Source organism: Pan paniscus, chromosome 20 (genome assembly GCF_029289425.2).
Source record: "Pan paniscus chromosome 20, NHGRI_mPanPan1-v2.0_pri, whole genome shotgun sequence".
Classification (NCBI taxonomy): domain Eukaryota; kingdom Metazoa; phylum Chordata; class Mammalia; order Primates; family Hominidae; genus Pan; species Pan paniscus.
The window spans coordinates 46,147,363-46,167,484 of NC_073269.2; the positions used below are offsets into that span (position 1 = coordinate 46,147,363).

At 53.3% G+C, this 20,122-nt stretch overlaps 1 protein-coding gene across 4 annotated transcripts in view; it reads right to left on the bottom strand.

The window, feature by feature from the left end:
• Positions 1-20,122, bottom strand: part of FCGBP (Fc gamma binding protein) — a 106,377-nt gene that overhangs the window by 55,269 nt on the left and 30,986 nt on the right. For 2 of the 4 annotated variants that reach the window (XM_063600264.1, XM_055103614.2), the window contains exons 9-18: positions 18,191-18,785; positions 17,873-18,072; positions 15,861-16,002; positions 12,070-12,407; positions 10,191-10,764; positions 9,186-9,802; positions 7,915-8,458; positions 5,720-6,312; positions 1,107-1,701; positions 789-988 (exon numbers count right to left, since the gene is read on the bottom strand). In XM_063600264.1, the coding sequence (XP_063456334.1) occupies positions 789-988; positions 1,107-1,701; positions 5,720-6,312; positions 7,915-8,458; positions 9,186-9,802; positions 10,191-10,764; positions 12,070-12,407; positions 15,861-16,002; positions 17,873-18,072; positions 18,191-18,785 (4,398 nt within the window). The remainder of the gene's footprint in view (positions 1-788; positions 989-1,106; positions 1,702-5,719; positions 6,313-7,914; positions 8,459-9,185; positions 9,803-10,190; positions 10,765-12,069; positions 12,408-15,860; positions 16,003-17,872; positions 18,073-18,190; positions 18,786-20,122) is intronic. The other 2 variants (XM_063600265.1, XM_055103615.2) reach the window with 2 other exon arrangements.

Consider the following 20,122-nt stretch of genomic DNA (forward strand, 5'->3'; position numbering starts at 1 on the left):
CCAGGTGGGAGAGGACCAGCTGGACCAAGGGAGGGCCATGGGGACGGGGAAAGGAGTGGATACAAGAGACACTGAAGAGACTGAGTGGACTAGCTGTGGTGGCTCACGCCTGTAATGCTCGCACTTTGGGAGGCCAAGGCAGGAGGATCACTTGAAGTCAGGAGTTCGAGAGCAGCCTGGCCAATATGGCAAAACTCCACCTCTACCAAAATACAAAAAATTAACCGTGTGTGGTGCCACGTGCCTGTACTCCTAGCTACTCGGGAGGCTGAGACAAGAGAATTGCTTCAACCTGGGATGCTGAGGTTGCAGTGAGCTTGAACCCGAGAGGCGGAGGTTGCACTCCAGCCTGGGCAACAGAGCAAGAGTATATCTTTAAAAAAAAAAAAAGAGGCTCAGTGGGTTGGGCATGGTGGCACATGCCATTAATCCCAGCGCTTTGGGTGGCCAAGGTGGGAGAATGGCTTGAGGCCTGGAGTTCACGACCAGCCTGAGCAACATAGTGAGACGCCCCCATCTCTATGTGTCCACAGGAAAATTAAAAATTCGCTGGGCTTGGTGGTGCACGCCTATAGTCCCAGGTACTTGGGAGGTGAGGTGAAGGATTGCTTGAGCCAAGGAATTTGGGGCTGCAGTGAACTATGATGGTACCACTGCACTCCAGCCTGGGTGACAGAGTGAGACCCTGACTCTAAAAGAAATAAATAAGAGGCCAAGTAGGCTGTGGGGCTGATGAGCAGTGGGAGGGGTGAGGCCCCATATTCTGCCCCAGATGACTAGGTTCCTACCTCATAGTAGACACCATTGTGGTAGCAGCCACATTGCTGGATGGGCACGCAGGCTTGGCCGTTGTAGAGGAAGCCGGAGTCACACTGGCAGCCCTCAGCACACCCATCTGGGCACTGCAGAGGGGCACTGAGAGCCGAGCAGCCCAAGGAGCAGGTGTCCGCACAGAGCTCGTAGTGACTCTTTGGAGGGCATTCCATGGCTGCAAGGAGGGGGTGCTGATCAGAGCCCTGGGGAGGGAGGGGCTGCAAGGCCCAGGGTCTACCCCTTCTGTGCCTCAAGCTCTCCCCTCCCTGCCCCTCCGGCTCTCCCTCACTCACGACAGAAAGTTTCAGTCCTCCAGGGCTCCACGTGGCCTCCAGCCGCCTGGCAAGCACTCACGTAGGCATGGATGTTGCTGCAGAGAATACTCAGGTTCCCACCACCCAGGCAGAGATCAAAGACGCAATCTTCCAAGGGACCCTGGGGATCCACCAGCTTGTGGCAGGAGGACAGTGGCCCTGTGGGGCTGGAGAGGAGCCCACAGAACTCCTCCTTCTGATACTTCTTCTCCAGCTCGGGAGGACACTCGCTGCTGGAGTTGCAGCCCTCGCTCCCCGGCGGGCAGGGGGTTGGCGGCAGGCAGGGAGAGTCGGGCACCACCTCCTCCCAGGAGTTGCCGAACTCATTGGCGTTGCCTGCCTGCGAGCCATTGGGCTTCTGGAAGTCATCCTTGGGGTCGCCGTTGTAGTTCCCACACAGGCCACACATCTGCTGGTAGTAGTTTCCGGGGACGGTGACCCGCACATAGTACACAAGGTCGTAGGCCACACGCAGGCCGAAGTCAGTCTCAATCACAACATCTGAACCATGCTGGGAGGCACGGATCTGGCCGTTGGCCAGCACCACGGGCAGCTTCATGTCCACACCGTTCACCTGGGAGGCGAGAGAGGCAGGCCACGCTTCAGAAAGTAGACTTTGAGTTGAGGTGGGACCCTAGTTCAAGCCCATGCCTGATGTTGAAGATCTGTGTGACCACACCTCTTAGGGCTTCACTTTTTGTATCTCTAAAGTTGGTAGAATAATAGGGCCTGATAGTGGATTGAATGGTGGTCCATAAAAGACATATTCACCCAGAATCCCGTAACGTGAGCTTACTTGGAATAAAGTTCTTTGCAGATGTAATCAGGGTAATAATCTCAACATGAGATTATCCTGGATTAAACTGGGTCCTAAATCCAATGACAAGTGTCCTTATAAGAGCCAGAAAGAAAAAGACACAGAGACACACAGAAAGGGCCACATGAAGATGAAGGCAGGGATTAGAATGGTGTTGTCACAAGCCCAGAGAACCTGGAGTCTGCAGAGCTGGGAAGGGAAAGGAAGATCCCCCAACCAGTGTCTTTGGAGGGGGTGCAGCCCTGCCCACACCTTGGTGTTGAACTTCTGGCACCCAGGACTGTGGAACATACATTTCTATTGTTTTAAGCCACCAAGCTCGTGGTAATTTGTTATGGCAGCCATGGGAAACAAATACAGGTCTCGATGAAGTAACAAGCCTCCAGCTATCCTTTGTTTACCACTTGCTGCAGTCATTAATAAGCAATGATCGCCCCCAGAGCCACTTGCCCGAGTTCAAACAGTTTCCCCCTTACCCTCTTTGTGACCTTGGGCAAGTGAGTCACCTCTCCTTGTTTCTGTTTCCTCATCTATCAGGCGGGAATAAGGTGTTTGCCCCACGGAACTGTTGTCAGGATCAGATAAATTAATATTTGTAAAGTGCTGACAAACGTGGCTGGCATAGCATGCATGCTTCAGGAGCACTTGCCATTATTAGCAGCTATGAGTGGAGGTTTTTCTTTTGAAGAGTAAACAGACACCACAGGTTTTTGCTTTAAAGCATCAGTGAGTGGAAAGTTAGGCTAAATTCTCGGGGAAATGAACTTAAACCTATGAGCTGAGGACCAGTGGTTTCAGTTTAAGGTTAATAGGCACCAACAAAGCCTTGTAAATCCACCCGTGGGCTGGGCACAGTGGCTCATGTCTATAATCCCAGCACTTTGAGAGGCCAAGGCGGGAAGATCACTTGAGCCCAGGAGTTCAAGGTCAGCCTAAGCAATATATCGAGATCCTGTCTCTACAAAATAAAAAAGAAAACAAATTAACTGGGCATGGTGGTACATGCCTGTAGTCCCAGCCACTCAGGAGGCTGAAGTGGTAGGATTGCTTGAGCCCAGGAGTCCGAGGCTGCAGTGAGCTAGGATCACACCACCGCACTCCAGCCTCAGTGATAGAGCAAGACCCTGTCTCTAAAAAAATAAATAAATTAACCCCTGATTAACATGCTTGCTCACCCTTCCTTATCACAGACAGTGCACACAGGATTCTTTTGGAAATGTGAAGAATCAGAGGAGAAGGCAGGAGAAAGACATGCTCCTGGCTGAGTCTCCTAAAAAGATGGTCAACTGCCACACTTCCCAAGCAGGGCTGGGCGGTGGGTAAGGGCAACTGACTTAGCCTTGCCTCAGTTTCCTCAGCTGTAAACTGGGAGATAATAAGAGCTCCCACATTTGTAGAGAAGCTGGGGGATTCAGTAAGTATGGGGAAAAGAAAGAGAGATCAGACTGTTACTGTGTCTATGTAGAAAGAAGTAGACATAAGAAACCCCATTTTGGGGCTGGGCGCGGTGGCTCACGCCTGTAATCCCAGCACTTTGGGAGGCTGAGGCGGGCGGATCACGAGGTCAGGAGATGGCGACCATCCTGGTTAACACAGTGAAACCCCGCCTCTACTAAAAATACAAAAAAAAATTAGCCGGGCGTGGTGGCGGGCGCCTGTAGTCCCAGCTACTCGGGAGGCTGAGGCAGGAGAATGGCGTGAATCCAGGAGGCGGAGCTTGCAGTGAGCCAAGATCTTGCCACTGCACTCCAGCCTGGGCAAAAGAGTGAGACTCCCTCTCAAAAAAAAAAAAAAAAAGAAAAGAAAAAAAAGAAACCCCATATTATTCTGTACTAAGAGAAATTCTTCTGCCTTGAGATGCTGTTAATCTGTAACCCTAGCCCCAACCCTGTGCTTGCAGACATGTGCTGTGTTGACTCAAAGTTTAATGGATTTAGGGCTGTGCAGGATGTGCTTTGTGAAAAAAGTGCTTGAAGGCACCATGCTTGATAAAAGTCATCACCATTCTCTAATCTCGAGTACCCAGGGACACAATACACTGCAGAAGGAGGCCAGGCTGCAGGGACCTCTTCCCAGGAAAGCCAGGTATTGGAATGTCTGGGTGTAAAACCCAATTGTATGTTCTATTTACTGAGATAGGAGAAAACTGCCTTAGGGCTGGAGGTGAGACATGCTAGTGGCAATACTGCTCTTTAGTGCACGGAAGATGTTTGTGTACGTGCACATCAAAGCACAGCACCTTTCGTTAAACTTATTTATGACACAGAGACCTTTGCTCACATGTTTTCCTGTTGACCCTCTCCCCACTATTACCCTACTGTTCTGCCACATCCCCCTCTCCAAGATAGTAGAGATAGTGATCAATAAATACTGAGGGAACTCGGACCAGTGCCCGCAGGGGTCCTCAAGATGCTGAGTGCAGGTCCCCTGGGCCCACTGTTCTTTCTCTCTACTTTGTCTCTGTGTCTTATTTCTTTTCTCATCCCACCTGACGAGAAACACCCACAGGTGTGGAGGGGCTGGCCCCCTTCAGTAAGAAGCAAATAACAAGAACACCAACAAATCCTATGTATTTAGGCGCTGTATGTCAGGGGCTATTCTAGGAGCTTGGGAAACATTACGGAATATATTCAATTAAGTCCTGCATGTTGGCCGGGCACAGTGACTCATGCCTCTAATCGTGGCACTTTGGGAGGCTGAGGCCGGCAGATCACTGAGCTCAGGAGTTCGAGACCAGCCTGGCCAACATGGCGAAACCCCGTCCCCACTAAAAATACAAAAATTTGCTGGGCGTAGTGCTGCACACTTGTAATCCCAGCTACTCTGGAGGCTGAGGCAGGAGAATCACTTGAACCTGGGAGGCAGAGGTTGCAGTGAGCCGAGATCACGCTACTGCACTGTAGTCTGGGTGACAAAGCGAGACTCTGTCTCAAAAAAAAAAATAAAAAAAAGTCATGCCTGTCCAGTTCACCAGATTAAGTCAGTAATTGATCAGCACCTTCACCAATACTGCCACTAGAAAAACAGCTGCGTGTCTGTGTTTCAGTGGGATCTCAGGGGAAACCCCTCCACTGTAACTCAGATGCCAGTCTCCACATGAGACCAAATCTTCTCGGTAAGAAAAGCACTGCAGAGCAGCACGGGGTTCAAGCTCCACCTTTGCTGGGGGACTATGGGCCAGTGATGGGCCGTCCCACTCTGAAAAATAAAGCAAGTCATAGTGCCTGCAGCCCCTGTTGCAAGCATACAGACACCATGGACATGAAGTGCCTGGCAGCCAAAAGCTGTGCAGTCAGCTGTATAGAAACTATAGCTGCTGTTGTTGTTGTCAAGGGGGTGAGAGTGTCATCCACAGATTGTCCTCTGTCCATGAAGCTTCTCCAGCTTTGCACTTTTGCAACCTCTGATGGCACCACATCCTGCCAATGAGTGGCAGACTAGGGAGGTGAATAGGGCAGAATCCAGGATTGAGGTAGGGAGAGGATGGAGTGGGAGAGAGGAAAGGGTGGGAGAGATGTGGAGAGAAAAGTCAATGCATGGAGGTGAAGAGAGGGTGGATACTAAGGGACAGAGATGGGGGAGCAGCTCCCAAGTCCCTGATGACACCTCCCTCATTGGCTTCCCACTCTGGGTTCTGACTGGCATCTTCTGTCCTCAGAGACCCCAGGCCTCGCACATGCACTCTCATCTCTGTGCCCCCAACTACTGGGCTGAGCGCTGCCTGTGCCCCACCCACCCACAGGCCCCTCGCCCCCTGCTCCCCATCTGCTCTCACCGTGACCTTCCACTGTCTCTGCTCCAGCCGCAGGGTGAAGTTTGCCACCTGGACCGTGATCACCCTGGTCACACTGACTCGCCCATTACCCCAGGCCACGTTCTCCTGCAGGACGGCAAACCGATGCAGGCCAGGCCGGGTGCCGCAGGTCTGAGCCAGCACATACACGCAGGTGCCCATGAAGTCGAAGCGGCGGCCATCGAAGGTGGTGTAGTGGGGATCTCCCGATGCCTGGCAGGTGCTAGAGCCCACGGCCACACAGCCCAAGCTGCCACCGGATGGCCGGCAGGTCTCATGCGGGCCGCAGCTGGAGGGCTCACAGGACACCAGGCTGCCCTCTCCGCAGCGGCAAAGGGAATCACACCCGGGGCCAGGGTAGAAGGTCTGGCCCAGCAGGTAGTAGCGGTCATCGTGGAGGCAGCCACACTGGCCCACAGGTACACACGTGCCACCACTGAGCACGAAGCCAGCATCACAGACACAGCCTTCACGGCAGGCCGACTCACAGCCCTCGGGTGCCGACAGGCTCGGGCAGCTCACGGGGCAGGAGTCACCACAGAGCTCGTAGTGGCTGTGGGCAGGGCACTGGAAGGCTGTGGGGACAAGGTGGGCGTGAGCCACGTAGGTGTTTGAGTCAGGGTCTGGGGAGGCCCTGAGTGGGAAAACTGCTCAGGTCAACTTGGGTGTCTCTGGGTATGCACATGTGATCCAGGACATCTAACTGGGGGACTCAGCGAGGGACCTGGAAGGGGAGGGGACATGCCCAGGACTCTCTGACCAAATATTTCTGAAGATCAAATGACTCTGCATGGCTGATTTTTTTTTTTTTTTGAGACAGGCTCTCACTCTATCTCACCCAGGCTGGAGCGCAGAGGCGCAATCACAGCTCGCTGCAGCCTCCACCTAAACCTCAAGCAATCCTCTGGCCTCAGCCTCCCGATTAGCTGGGACTGCAGGTGTGAGCCACCACATCTGGCTGATTTATTATTATTTTTTGTAGAGATGGGGTCTCACTATGTAAGCCAGGCTTACCTGGGTGAAATGGATCACTTATATCTATTCGGGGTATGCAAGAACCGAACTGACTATGGGTATCTCAGGGTGTGAATGTGACTGGGGTATGGGGCCACATGTATGACTCTGCCTGAGGGCACCCAGCTGTGGGTGTCTGATATGGAGCATCTCCCAGAGTCCTTCTGATATGGTCTGCCTAAGGGTGTGCCTCGGTGAAGCTGGCAGGATACCTGTGACCAGGAGACCTGCCTGAAGGGAACCGCCTAGGACTATCTAACTATGCATCTGTGTGGATCTGCCCAAGGCTATGCCAGGATCCTGATTCTTTCTGAGTGTATCTGACCAGTCAGTATAAAATTTAAGCAGATATCACTGAAGGTATGCGACTAATTCTATGTGACTAGGTGTATTTCAGTGTTTGCAACAGACCTGGGCCCTCTGACCAGCTGAAACTCACTAGGTCTTCCTAACCAGGGGTACTCTGCTATGTGACAGAGGCAGGGTCAGCCATCCCAATCTACATGCCTTGGATATCTGAGAGCATGGATCACCAATCCCCAAGAGTGTCCTGGACCCTGGGTTTCAGTCTAGGTGTTTCTGACTAGGTGTTTCTTTTCTTTCTTTTTTTCCTTTTTCTTTCTTTCTTTGTTTTTCTTTTTTTGTTTGTTTGTTTGTTTGTTTGTTTTTGAGATGGAGTCTCTATCGCCCAGGCTGAAGGGCAGTGGCACCATCTTGGCTCATTGCAACCTCTGCCTCCTGGGTTCCAGTGATTCTCCTGCCTCAGCCTCCCGATTAGATGAGATTACAGGCACCCACCACCACACCGGGATAATTTTTGTAGTTTTAGTAGAGGTGGGGTTTCACCATGTTGGCCGGGCTAGTCTCGACCTCGTGACCTCAGGTGATCCACCCGCCTACACCTCCCAAATTGCTGGGATTACAGGCATGAACCACCGCGCCCACACTCTGACTAGGTGTTTCTAACTCTCTCTCACTGCAGTACCTGACTTGGGGCATTTCAGTGTGTGAGTGCCAAGGTGTTTCCTGACAGGAGATACCAAGCTCAGAGGAAGGAAGGTGGCCCCTGAGCCCCATGGAGGAGGAAGGGGCTGCTGTCCTACAGTCCTGGCAAGGACAGGGAGAGACCCGACCATGTGGACCATGCATGGAGCAGTACTCACGACAGAAGTCCGGCCGCCTCCACTCGCCGAGCTGGGCCCCAGTGGCCTGACAGGCTGCCACGTAGGTGGCCACTGCAGGACAGAGGCCTCCAGGATGGCCCTGAACTTGGCAGGCGTCCAGCAAGCAGCCCTGGAAGTACTGCGCGGGCGGCACAAGGCCGTGGCAGGGCGCCAGCGGGCCGTCGGTGGCGGAGATCACGCCGCACGCGTCCGGGCCGCCGAAGGACTCCTGCTGCTCTGGGGTGCACGGCGACGGGCATGGCTTGGACACACATTCTCCGCAGCCCTGGGCCCCGCCCACCTGCCATCCGGCGGGCTTCCCGCCCACAGCCTTCAGGTCGTCTGCGGGGTCCTGGTTGTAGTTCCCGCATAAGCCACAGAGAGAGCCCGCGTACGCCGCCGGCACGCGCAGGCGCACGAAGCTGTCCCCATCGAAAGCCAGCGAGAGCCCTGAGGTTGTGGTCACCACCAGGTCAGTGCCGCTCAGGTGTGCGTGCAGGAGCGAGTCCAGCTGGAAGGGCAGAGCCACGAACACACCGTCCACCTGCGGGCAGGAGGTGGAGGGGGGACGGTGAGTGGAGAGAACACGGGTTTGAATCCTGGCCCCACCACCTACTAGCTGTGGGACCCAGAGCATGTCACCTCCCCTCTGAAAATAATAATGAGCATCTATAGGCCGGGCCTGGTGGCAAAGCCTGCAATCCCAGTACTTTGGAAGGACAAGATGGGAGGATCACTTGAGGCGAGAAGTTCAGACCCGCCTGGGCAACATAGTGAGACTCCCATCTCTACAAAAAAAATGAAAAATTGGCCAGCGTGGTGGCGTGCGCCTTTAGTCCTGGCCACTTGGGAGGCAGAGGCCAAGGCGGGAGGATGGATTGAGCCCAGGAGTTCCAGGCTGCAGTGAGCCCTAATCCTGTCACTGCACTCCAGCCTGGGCAACAGAGTCAGGCTAAGAAAAAAAAGAAAGAAAGAAAAGCAAGAAAGAAAAAAAGAAAAGAAAAACAAAGAGCCTCTATAGGCTCATGTAACTGACTCCTCATCCTTCTCAAAAACAGGTACTTTTCTTAGACCAGTTTAGAGGAATACACTAGGCTCACAGAGGAAGAAGCCGCTGTGCCAAGCCATCAGGCTCCTAGGCCTACACTCTGACCCTTCCATCATGCCCCAGCTAAGCTGTGAAAGGTGCCCAGGGGAATGGTGAAGCCCTTACCATCTCAGGCAACCCCAGAGCTGGCACTTGCTCCTGTCTGGCCCACAGCCCTCCTCACCTGTAGCTTCCGGGGCCAGTGGGCACTCAGTGTCAGGCTGTGGTTGTAGATTTGCAGGGTGACACTGCGGGTGTAGCTGACAGCCTGGCTGCCCCGGTGCTCATTGGCTACAGTGACAGTGAAGTTCTCAGCCCCCAAGGGTGGTCCATGGCAGGGTGCACTCAGCAGGTACTCGCAGGTGCCTTGGAAATCGAATCGGTGCCCATCCAGAGTGACGTAATGGGGGTCACCCCACGCCTGGCACTCAGCTGTGCTGACGGGCTGGCAGCCGTGCTGGCCGGATGGCAGGAGGCCACACACTTCACCCAGCCCACAGCTGGCAGGTGTGCAGACCAGGGAGCCACCCCCAGGCCCGCAGCGGCACCTCTGGGAGCAGGTGCCATCAGCCCAAAACTCACTGCCCGCCTCGTGGTAGGTGCCATTGGCCCAGCAGCCGCAGCCGTTGTTGAGGGAAACACAGCGGTCAGCACTTAATGCGAAACCCGCGTCGCACTGGCAGCCCTCCACACAGGGGCCCTCGCATACAGCTGGGGTCGTAAGGGGTGCAGGGGATGGACAGCTGGCCGGGCAGGGTGGGCCACAGACCTCATAGTGGCTGTTTTCTGGGCAGGTGATCTCTGTGGGCAGATGAAGGAGCAGGAAGGAGAGAAATAGAGAGAAGGGTGTCAGGGGTGGGGTCCCAGGACAGGGTGTGAGGAGACAGATATACTAGGGAGCAGACAGAAAAAGGGAGAGACAGAAAACAAGACACAGAGAGAGGACACAGAGAAAGAAATGGGAGAAAGCGAGACACCAGGAGACCCAAGCAGAAACTGAGGGAGCTAGAGAATGAGAAACAGACAGATAGAGACAAGCAAAGGGAGGCCCAGAGATAAGCACCAAGAGACAGAGAGACAAACAGAGAGAAAAGAAAACAGAGACCCAGAAGGACCAGAGTGAAACCAAACCAGCCCCAAAGAGACGGGACCCCGCCCCCCGCCCCGCCTCTGCTCCCCCAACACTCACCACAGCCGACCTGTGCCCGCCAGTCTTCGATGACAATCCCAGCGGCCTGGCAGGCGGCCATGTAGGAAGCCAGTGCCTTGCAAAGAATGTCATGGTCCCCACCACCCATGCAGACGTCCAGAACACAGCCCTTGAAGAAGCTCTCAGGTGGCACATGAGCATGGCAGGTGGTGAAGGGGCCCCCTGTGCCGGGGGCCAGGGGTCCGCAGAAGCCAGGGCCCTCGTACTGCTCCAACCGGTCCTCAGGGCACGTTGGGCAGGTCCCCCGACATTCGTCCCAACACAGTGGGTCCCAGCCTGGGGCTCGCCAGCTGCCGCCCCAGATGGGTATGGAGGGAGCCAGTGTGCCATTAGGGAAGACCTGGTCATTGTTGGGGTTGCGGTCCATGTTACCGCAGAGCCCGCACACTGCGCCATGATAGCTGCTGGGCAGCGTCACGTCTACCCGCCAATTCCAGTCATAGCTCACTTGCAGTCCAAAGTCAGCCACCAGCAGTGCCTTCGATGCACCCTGGGTCACTGAAATCCGCCCGTCGGCCACGGAGACAGGCAAGGCTGTGAGCACACCGTTCACCTGGGGGAAGGAAGGAAGGCAAACGGGTCACTGGAGGTTTTACGGCTCCAGCTCTGGCCCTCTGCCTCCCTCTCTCTCATCCCACCGGGGGCTGGGAGAGGCCAAGGCCTTCCCCCGATAGTTGGATTGTCATCTGACACACTGTGGACAGTTGTTCTAGCCCAGGTCTTGGGGAATGAAACCTCACTTTACTTTTTCTAGATCTTCTCCCTTGATCTCTATCTCCCTCCCCTGTCTCTGTCTCTCTGTCTCTCTGTGTCTCTCTCCCCGTCTTCACCTAAGGCTATGCCTCTGGGTCTTCTCTCTCTCTGTCTCTCTCTCTCTCTCTGTCTCTCTGTCTCTGTCTCACCCTCTTCCCTTCCTCCCTACCTCCCTCATTCTTTGTGTGTCTCTTCCACTCACTCACCATCATTTATTCAGTGCCTACTCTGCTGCATCCCTCAGTCTCTCCATGTGAGCTGCCATCAAGCTACATCTCCATTTCCTTGGGCAGAAAGGATAGCCCATTCCTCTCCCCCATCTCCCTATATTTCTTTTTCTTGATTACTTTTTTTTTTTTCAGATGGAGTCTCACTATGTCACCGAGGCTTGTGTGCAGTGTTGCAATCTCGGCTCTTGTAACCTCTGCCTCCTCCCAGCTTCAAGCAATTCTCCTGCCTCAGTGTCCTGAGTAGCTGAGAATTCAGGAGCATCACCACACCCAGCTAATTTTTGTATTTTTAGTAGAGACGGAATTTCACCATGTTGGCCAGGATTTTCTCGAACTCCTGACCTCAGATGATCCATCGGCCTCGGTCTCCCAGAGTGCTGGGATTACAGGCGTGAGCCACCACGCCCAGCCCAATCTCCCTGCATTTTTCTCCATGTCCTGGTCTCTGGGGCTCTCACTTGTTCCCTCACAGACACTCAAACGACTGTTCACCTGGACTAGACTCTGAGCTCAGCATGTCACATGCACCGCCTTGCTGTGGGGCAGGCCCTGATACGATGCCCACTTCACAGATGAGGAAACTGAGGCCTACCAAGTGAACTGCCCAGCATCACATAGCTCATAAGGAGGAGAGGCTGGATTGAAACCCAGGTCTATAAAAAAGGCAAATGCTGAGGTCCATGTTAAAGCCCTTTGCAAGGGGCTAGGCTCATTTAATTCCCAGTAACAGGGTGACATTTTTTTGCAATTATTCCTTTTGTTGACAGTTTGTTTCAGGCCCAGGTGAAGACAAAGAGCCTTGAGCTGCTAACTATGGTCGTCAGGATCCCTCCTGCCCTCCTGGGGACTTCAGGGGACCATCCTGCCACACATACCCGGACTTTGCCGATCTCATCCTTGTGGATGGAGATGTTGGTGCCGAGGGCAGCCACGGTGACGACTCTCACGTAGGACACAGCAGGGTTGCCCCGGTTCTCGTTCTTGGTGGTGATGGTGAAGGGTGTCAGGCCCTGGGTGCTGACCCCCGGGCAGCCAGTTGTTGCCAGCACATAGTTACAGGTGCCCTGGAAGTCAAACTTCCGGCCATCGAAGGAGTGGTAGTGTGGGTCGCCCCACAGCCAGCACGTGGCCTCATAGTTGGGCAGGCACACGCCCTGGCCACCCTGCTCCTTGCACGTCTCCTGTGGCCGGCATGTCACGCCGTGGCACGGGTCTGGGGACAGAAGAGGGAGGAGGACCTTGAGGGGCTGCCCACTGTAAAGGATGGCCGCTCCCTCCACATCTACCCCAGTCTGTGCCAGGGATCTGAGGGTTACTGCAGGCAAGACCACATTCCAGAGTCCTCATGTCTAGGACCCAGGTCCTATAGTTTGCTTTTTTATTTTGTTTTGTTTTGTTTTATTGGTTTTTTGAGATGGAGTCTTTCTCTGTCACCCAGGCTGGAGAGCAATAGTGCAACCTTGGCTCACTACAACCTCTGCCTGCCAGGCTCAAGAGATTGTCCTGACTGAGCCTCCTGAGTAGCTGGCATTACAGGTGCCCACCAGCATGCTTGGCTGATTTTTGTATTTTTAGTAGAGACAGGGTTTCACCATGTTGCCCAGGCTGGTCTTGAGCTCCTGACCTCAAGTGATCTGCCCACCTCAGCTTCACAGAGTGCTGGGATTATAGGCGTGAGCCACTACACCCGGCCTGCTATTTTCAAGACCAGCCCCTGGGAGTCCTGCACATCTGACACTGAGGCATCATGGTGGACTGTGTCTATGTCTCGGGTGTCAAAGTTCCCATATCTGAGATCCTGGCCCCAGAGGTCCCTACAGCCAAGACTCAGGCCCTAGAGTTCCCCTGCCTCTGAGACTGAGGCCCTGCCATTTGCTGTGTGAGACTGAGGTCCTGGAGTCCCTGCACCTAAGACCCAGTCTCTGGGGTCCCCATGTTTGAGACACTGGTCCTGCAGATTTCTGTTTTTAAGTTACAGTTTCCATTGTGCCCTTGCTTGAGAGTTCAGCCTGTTCTTATATTCTAAAGCTTTATAGGAACCTCACCGTCTTCACTTACATAGGCTACGGCTGCTTTCACACCACAGTGGCAGAGTGAGTAGTTGTGATCCAGAAGGTATAGCCTGCAAGCTTAAACATTTACCATCTAGCCCTTTAGAGAAAAGCTGCACTTTACCCCAGTTGAAATCTGTGCCCCAGGGGTCCTTGTGTCTGCGATGCCAGCCCTGAGAGCATTCATGTCTGAGACACCAGCCCCAGGGTTCTCTGTGTTCAAGACCTGGGCCCCAGGCCAGGCGTGGTGGCTCAGGCCTATAACCCCAGCACTTTAAGAGGCTGAGATGGGAGGACCATTTGAGCCCTGGAGTTTGAGACCAGCCTTGGCAACATAGCAAGACCCCATTTCTACAAATGACTTAATAAATGAGCCAGGCATGGTGGTGTGTGCCTGTAGTCCCCCACTACTCGGAAGGCTGAGGCGGGAGAATTGTTTGAGCCCAGGAGATGGAGGCTGCAGTGAGCTATGATTGCATCACTACACTCCAGCCTGGGCGACAGAGTGAGACCTTATCTCAAAAAAAAAAAAAACAAAAAAACATCTAGGCCTCAGGGTCCCCCATGCCTGAGATCTCAGCCCCCTGGATGTCCCCACATTTGATAGAAATTGGTCTCCAATTTCTCCAGGTCCTGGAGGCCTCTGTGCCCAAGACTACGGCCCTGGGGTGCCAGAAGATCGGCAAGAGCCCAGTGCCAGGGTCTCAGCAGGATTTGAAACGTTTGAGACCCTAACTAGCTAAGTCTCATGGCCTGGGCTCCCTCAGTGCAAGACTCCATCCCTGAGGGTTGCTGTATTCAAGACAGTAGCCTTGAGCGTGTCTCACTGCTGAGGCCCTGTCCTTGAGGGCTTCTGTGTCCGAGACCCTGTTCGTACAGTTACTACATCTGTGACCCCAGCTTGTGGAACCGCTGTGTGGGACAGGCCAGCCTTCAAACGTCTCCTTCCTCCTGTGTCCATTATCAATGTACCGCCTCTCAGCTTCAAATACACCCACGGAGTTAAGCTTTGTCAACAGAGGGCGCTGGAGAGTCACTGCAGGAGGGAGGGGCTCCTGGTCTGGATTCCAGCCAGTTTGGCCCTTCTAGCTCTGGCCAGGGTTTGGTGCCACATTCAGCGAGTGCCACTGGCCCCAGCTGGCTTCCCAGTGAGGGGTTCCCTTCTTGCCAAGTCCAGCCTGCAGAAACCTCTGTGCCACCCAGTGGGCTACAGCTGCAGTGAGACTGGACTCAGCCTTGGGGCTGATTCTCCCCTCCTTGAAGAGGAGGGGCCAATTTCTCCCTTCCTTGAAGCCTCTACCTTAGCCCTAGAGTGGGAGCTACTTCCTATGTTTGCTTTGGTGGTATTCTTTAGTGCTCTCTTTACCGTTTCTTATTTCTGTTTATTTATTTATTTGTAAAGAGACAAGGTCTTGCTGTCTTGCCCAGGCTGGAGAGCAGTGGTACAATCATAGTTCACTGCAGCCTCGAAATCCTGAGGTCAACTGATCCTCCTACCTCAGCATCCTAAATAGCTGGGACCACAGGCATGCATCACCAGGCCTGGCTAATTTTAAATTTTTTGTGGAGACGGGTGTCTCACTATGTTGCCCAGGCTGGTCTCAAACTCCAGGCCTCAAGCGATCCTCCCAAAGTGCTGGGTGTGTGAGCCACGGCACCAGGCCCTCTTTTCCTTTAATAGTTAATCTCCTATTAATAAGTAAATGTTTAATTAAACTTTACTCATTCAAATGGCCATACGCTTTCTGTCTCTCGACTGGATGCTGAGTGATATACCCCCCATTCCTGGGAGTCCCCATTATCCTGCTCATCAGCCCTGAGAGTCTTAGCCCCCACCCCTTGGTGCTGGAGCTCCTATTCTCTTATCCTTGAGGGGAGGAGGGTTCTCTGCTCTTCACCCTAAGAAATGAGCCCTGGGGGTAGCTCTGTGTCCCACATTTAGTCTGGGGGGGTTCCCACATCAGAGACTATACTCCTAGAAATCCTGATCTTCCACTTGAGATGGGTCCCCATATCCAACATCCTGCCTTGGCGGGGTCTCTGTGCCTGAGACTCAGAACTCTGCTCTCTGTCCCTGCCCCTGGGATCCCAGTCTCTCCCCTGCCCTTTGGTGCTAGTGTCTGAACCCCACACCTAATCCCACACATCAGTGTTCTACTCACGATGGCCCCCTCGGCTGCTGCTCTTGTATTCTAAAGTCTTATAGGAGCCTGACCTCTTCACTTACATAGTCTACTGCTGCTTTCATGCCACAGTGGCAGAGTGAGTAGCTGGAACGAGACCATGCACCCTGCAAGCTTAAACATTTGCCATGTAGCCCTTTAGAGCAAAGGCGTGCCTGTGCCTGCCTTATACTGAGGGCCTCTGACAGCCACCCTGAGAAACTTACCTCTGAGGGTCCGCACAGCCTAGATTCCCCTTAAGGGTCCCTGCCTCCCACAGTAGGTAACCCTGGCCCTATGAAACCCAGCCCAGGGGTCCCTAGGTCTGTGACCTCAATCTTTAGTCCTGTGCACCTCCCGCCATGGACACCCCAGTTACACCACCCTCAGCCCCAGAGTCCTCGTCCTCCATCCCTAGTTGCATCAGCCCCAGTCCCAACCCCAGCTCAGCACCTTTGGTGACGCAGCTCAGGATGCCTCCGGAGGGCTGACACACCTGCCCCGGCTTGCAGCTGTGTTCCTGGCACACCACGCCTTTACCCGCATGGCACGTACACTGCTGCTGACAGTTGTCAATGAGAACTGTCTGCTCCGGCTGTGGGGAGAGAGGGCACGGCCATCAGGGACACCACGGGTGGGAGCCGACTCACATCTCTGGCGTTCTGGGCACAGAGGGGTTTGGCAGACATCACAGACAAGGGGCATCTCTCAGCAGGATGGCCCTTTGTCTGTGAAGATGAGGCACAGCATGGCTTTGAGGCCATGATTCATTTGTACATTTGTTCATTCACTTTTGTTCATTAACTCATTCATTCCAAAATATCCGCTCAATGTCTGCTGTAGGAGAAATGGTGTGACACGGTAACTAAGCGCAGATCGCCTGGGCTTGAAGCCCGTTTCTGCTGTTTCCGAACTGTGTGACTCTGGGCAAGTTACTTCACCTCTTGTTGGCTCAGTTTCCTGATTTGCAAATTGCAGATAATAGTAGCACCTGCCTATGGAAATGTAACCAAGTTAATAACACATGTAAAGGGCAGATGAAAGGAAAAGGGTTTCCCTTAAATCATTCAGATAGGAGAGCTGAGTGGGGTAGACATGAAACAAGATTCGGAGAATGTGGCTTATTTTTGAAGCTAAGTGATGGGTAAGTACATGGACAGTCATTCCACTGTTCTCTTGATTTTTTCATGTTTGAAAATTTTCAGAATAAAAAGTTTTTAGATATGTAATGCATATATAAAAATATGCACACATAGCACTTAAAACAGTACCAGATACATAGTAAGCACTATCTACACATTTTCTGTTATTATTAATATTATTTATGTGAGGAGAACAACAGAGAGAGGGTTCCACCCCTAGGAGAGCTCACAGTCCTGCAAGGGAGACGGACATTAGACAAACACATGCTCCAGTCAAAGAAAAAGGACCAACGGGGACAGAGTGGGAGAGGGAAGTAGAGGGTGTTAGCAGCTGGTATAACACATGAAAATCTTGTCTTTGTGGTCAGAAAGGCTCCCTTCGTCCAGACCTGGAAGGCAAAGCCACAACTTGACCTGGGGAGTCAGGGGAGGGTTTAAAGCTTCAGAGCCCGTGGTCATATTTAGAAAGATCTTTACCACTGCCACGTGGAGGGTGGACCAGAGGGAGCAGAGGTAGGAGCTGGGAGGGACCCAGGTGGGAGAGGACCAGCTGGACCAAGGGAGGGCCATGGGGATGGGGAAAGGAGTGGGTACAAGAGACATTGAAGAGACTGAGTGGACTAGCTGTGGTGGCTCACGCCTGTAATGCTCACACTTTGGGAGGCCAAGGCAGGAGGATCACTTGCAGTCAGGAATTTGAGAGCAGCCTGGCCAATATGGCAAAATCCCATGTCTAACAAAACTACAAAAATTAACCATGTGTGGTGGCACATGCCTGTAGTCTTAGCTTCTTGGGAGGCTGAGGCAGGAGAATTACTTGAACCTGGGATGCTGAGGTTGCAGTGAGCTTAAACCCAGGCAGTGGAGGTTGCACTCCGGCCTGGGCACAGAGCAAGACTATGTCATAATAAAAAAAAAAAAAAAAAAAAAAAAAAAGAGGCTCAGTGGGTCGGGCCTGGTGGCTCATGCCATTAATCCCAGCCCTTGGGGAGGATGGCTTGAGGCCTGGAGTTCAAGACCAGCCTGAGCTACATAGTGATTCGCCCCCATCTCTATGTCTCCACAGGAAAATTAAAAATTCGCTGGGCTTGGTGGTGCACGCCTATAGTCCCAGGTACTTGGGAGGTGAGGTGGAAGGATTGCTTGAGCCAAGGAATTCGGGGCTGCAGTGAGCTATGGTACCCTTGCCCTCCAGCCTGGGTGACAGAGTGAGACCCTGACTCTAAAAGAAATAAATAAGAGGCGAAGTAGACAGGCCGTGGGGCTGATGGGCAGTGGGAGGGGTGAGGCCCCATATTCTGCCCCAGATGACTAGGTTCCTACCTCATAGTAGACACCATTGTGGTAGCAGCCACATTGCTGGATGGGCACGCAGGCTTGGCCGTTGTAGAGGAAGCCAGAGTCACACTGGCAGCCCTCAGCACACCCATCCTGGCACTGTGGAGGGGCACTGAGAGCCGAGCAGCCCAGGGAGCAGGTGTCTGCACAGAGCTCGTAGTGACTGTTCAGAGGGCACTCCATGGCTGCAAGGAGGGGGTGCCGATCAGAGCCCTGGGGAGGGAGGGACTGCAAGGCCCAGGGTCTACCCCTTCTGTGCCTCAAGCTCTCCCCTCCCTGCCCCTCCGGCTCTCCCTCACTCACGACAGAAAGTTTCATTCCTCCAGGGCTCCACGTGGCCTCCAGCCGCCTGGCAAGCACTCACGTAGGCATGGATGTTGCTGCAGAGAATGCTCAGGTTCCCACCACCCAGGCAGAGATCAAAGACGCAATCTTCCAAGGGACCCTGGGGATCCACCAGCTTGTGGCAGGAGGACAGTGGCCCTGTGGGGCTGGAGAGGAGCCCACAGAACTCCTCCTTCTGATACTTCTTCTCCAGCTCGGGAGGACACTTGTCGATGGGGATGCAGCCCTCGCTCCCCGGCGGGCAGGGGGTGGGCGGCAGGCAGGGAGAGTCGGGCACCACCTCCTCCCAGGAGTTGCCGAACTCATTGGCGTTGCCTGCCTGTGAGCCATTGGGCTTCTGGAAGTCATCCTTGGGGTCGCCGTTGTAGTTCCCACACAGGCCACACATCTGCTGGTAGTAGTTTCCGGGGACGGTGACCCGCACATAGTACACAAGGTCGTAGGCCACACGCAGGCCGAAGTCAGTCTCAATCACAACATCTGAACCATGCTGGGAGGCACGGATCTGGCCGTTGGCCAGCACCACGGGCAGCTTCATGTCCACACCGTTCACCTGGGAGGCGAGAGAGGCAGGCCACGCTTCAGAAAGTAGACTTTGAGTAGGGGTAGGACCCTAGTTCAAGCCCATGCCTGATGCTGAAGATCTGTGTGACCACACCTCTTAGGGCTTCACTTTTTGTATCTCTAAAGTTGGTAGAATAATAGGGCCTGATAGTGGATTGAATGGTGGTCCATAAAAGACATATTCACCCAGAATCCCGTAACGTGAGCTTACTTGGAATAAAGTTCTTTGCAGATGTAATCAGGGTAATAATCTCAACATGAGATTATCCTGGATTAAACTGGTCCCTAAATCCAATGACAAGTGTCCTTATAAGAGCCAGAAAGAAAAAGACACAGAGACACACAGAAAGGGCCACATGAAGATGAAGGCAGGGATTAGAATGGTGTTGTCACAAGCCCAGAGAACCTGGAGTCTGCAGAGCTGGGAAGGGAAAGGAAGATCCCCCAACCAGTGTCTTTGGAGGGGGTGCAGCCCTGCCCACACCTTGATGTTGAACTTCTGGCACCCAGGACTGTGGAACATACATTTCTAGTGTTTTAAGCCACCAAGCTCGTGGTAATTTGTTATGGCAGCCATGGGAAATGAATACAGGTCTCGATGAAGTAACAAGCCTCCAGCTATCCTTTATGTACCACTTGCTGCAGTCATTAATAAGCAATGATCGCCCCCAGAGCCACTTGCCCGAGTTCAAACAGTTTCCCCCTTACCCTCTTTGTGACCTTGGGCAAGTGAGTCACCTCTCCCTGTTTCTGTTTCCTCATCTATCAGGCGGGAATAAGGTGTTTGCCCCACGGAACTGTTGTCAGGATCAGATAAATTAATATTTGTAAAGTGCTGAGAAACGTGGCTGGCATAGCATGCATGCTTCAGGAGCATTTGCTGTTATTAGCAGCTATGAGTGGAGGTTTTTCTTTTGAAGAGTAAACAGACACCACAGGTTTTTGCTTTAAAGCATCAGTGAGTGGAAAGTTAGGCTAAATTCTTGGGGAAATGAACTTAAACCTATGAGCTGAGGACCAGTGGTTTCAGTTTAAGGTTAATAGGCACCAACAAAGCCTCCTAAATCCACCTCTGGGCTGGGCACAGTGGCTTATATCTATAATCCCAGCACTTTGAGAGGCCAAGGTGGGAAGATCACTTGAGCCCAGGAGTTCAAGGTCAGCCTGAGCAACATATGGAGATCCTGTCTCTACAAAGTAAAAAAAATAAAAAAAAAAATTGGTCAGGAGCAGTGGTTCACAACTGTAATTCCAGCACTTTGGGAGGCCAAGGTGGGAGGGTTTCTTGAGCCCAGGAGTTCGAGACCAGCCTGGGCAACATAGCAA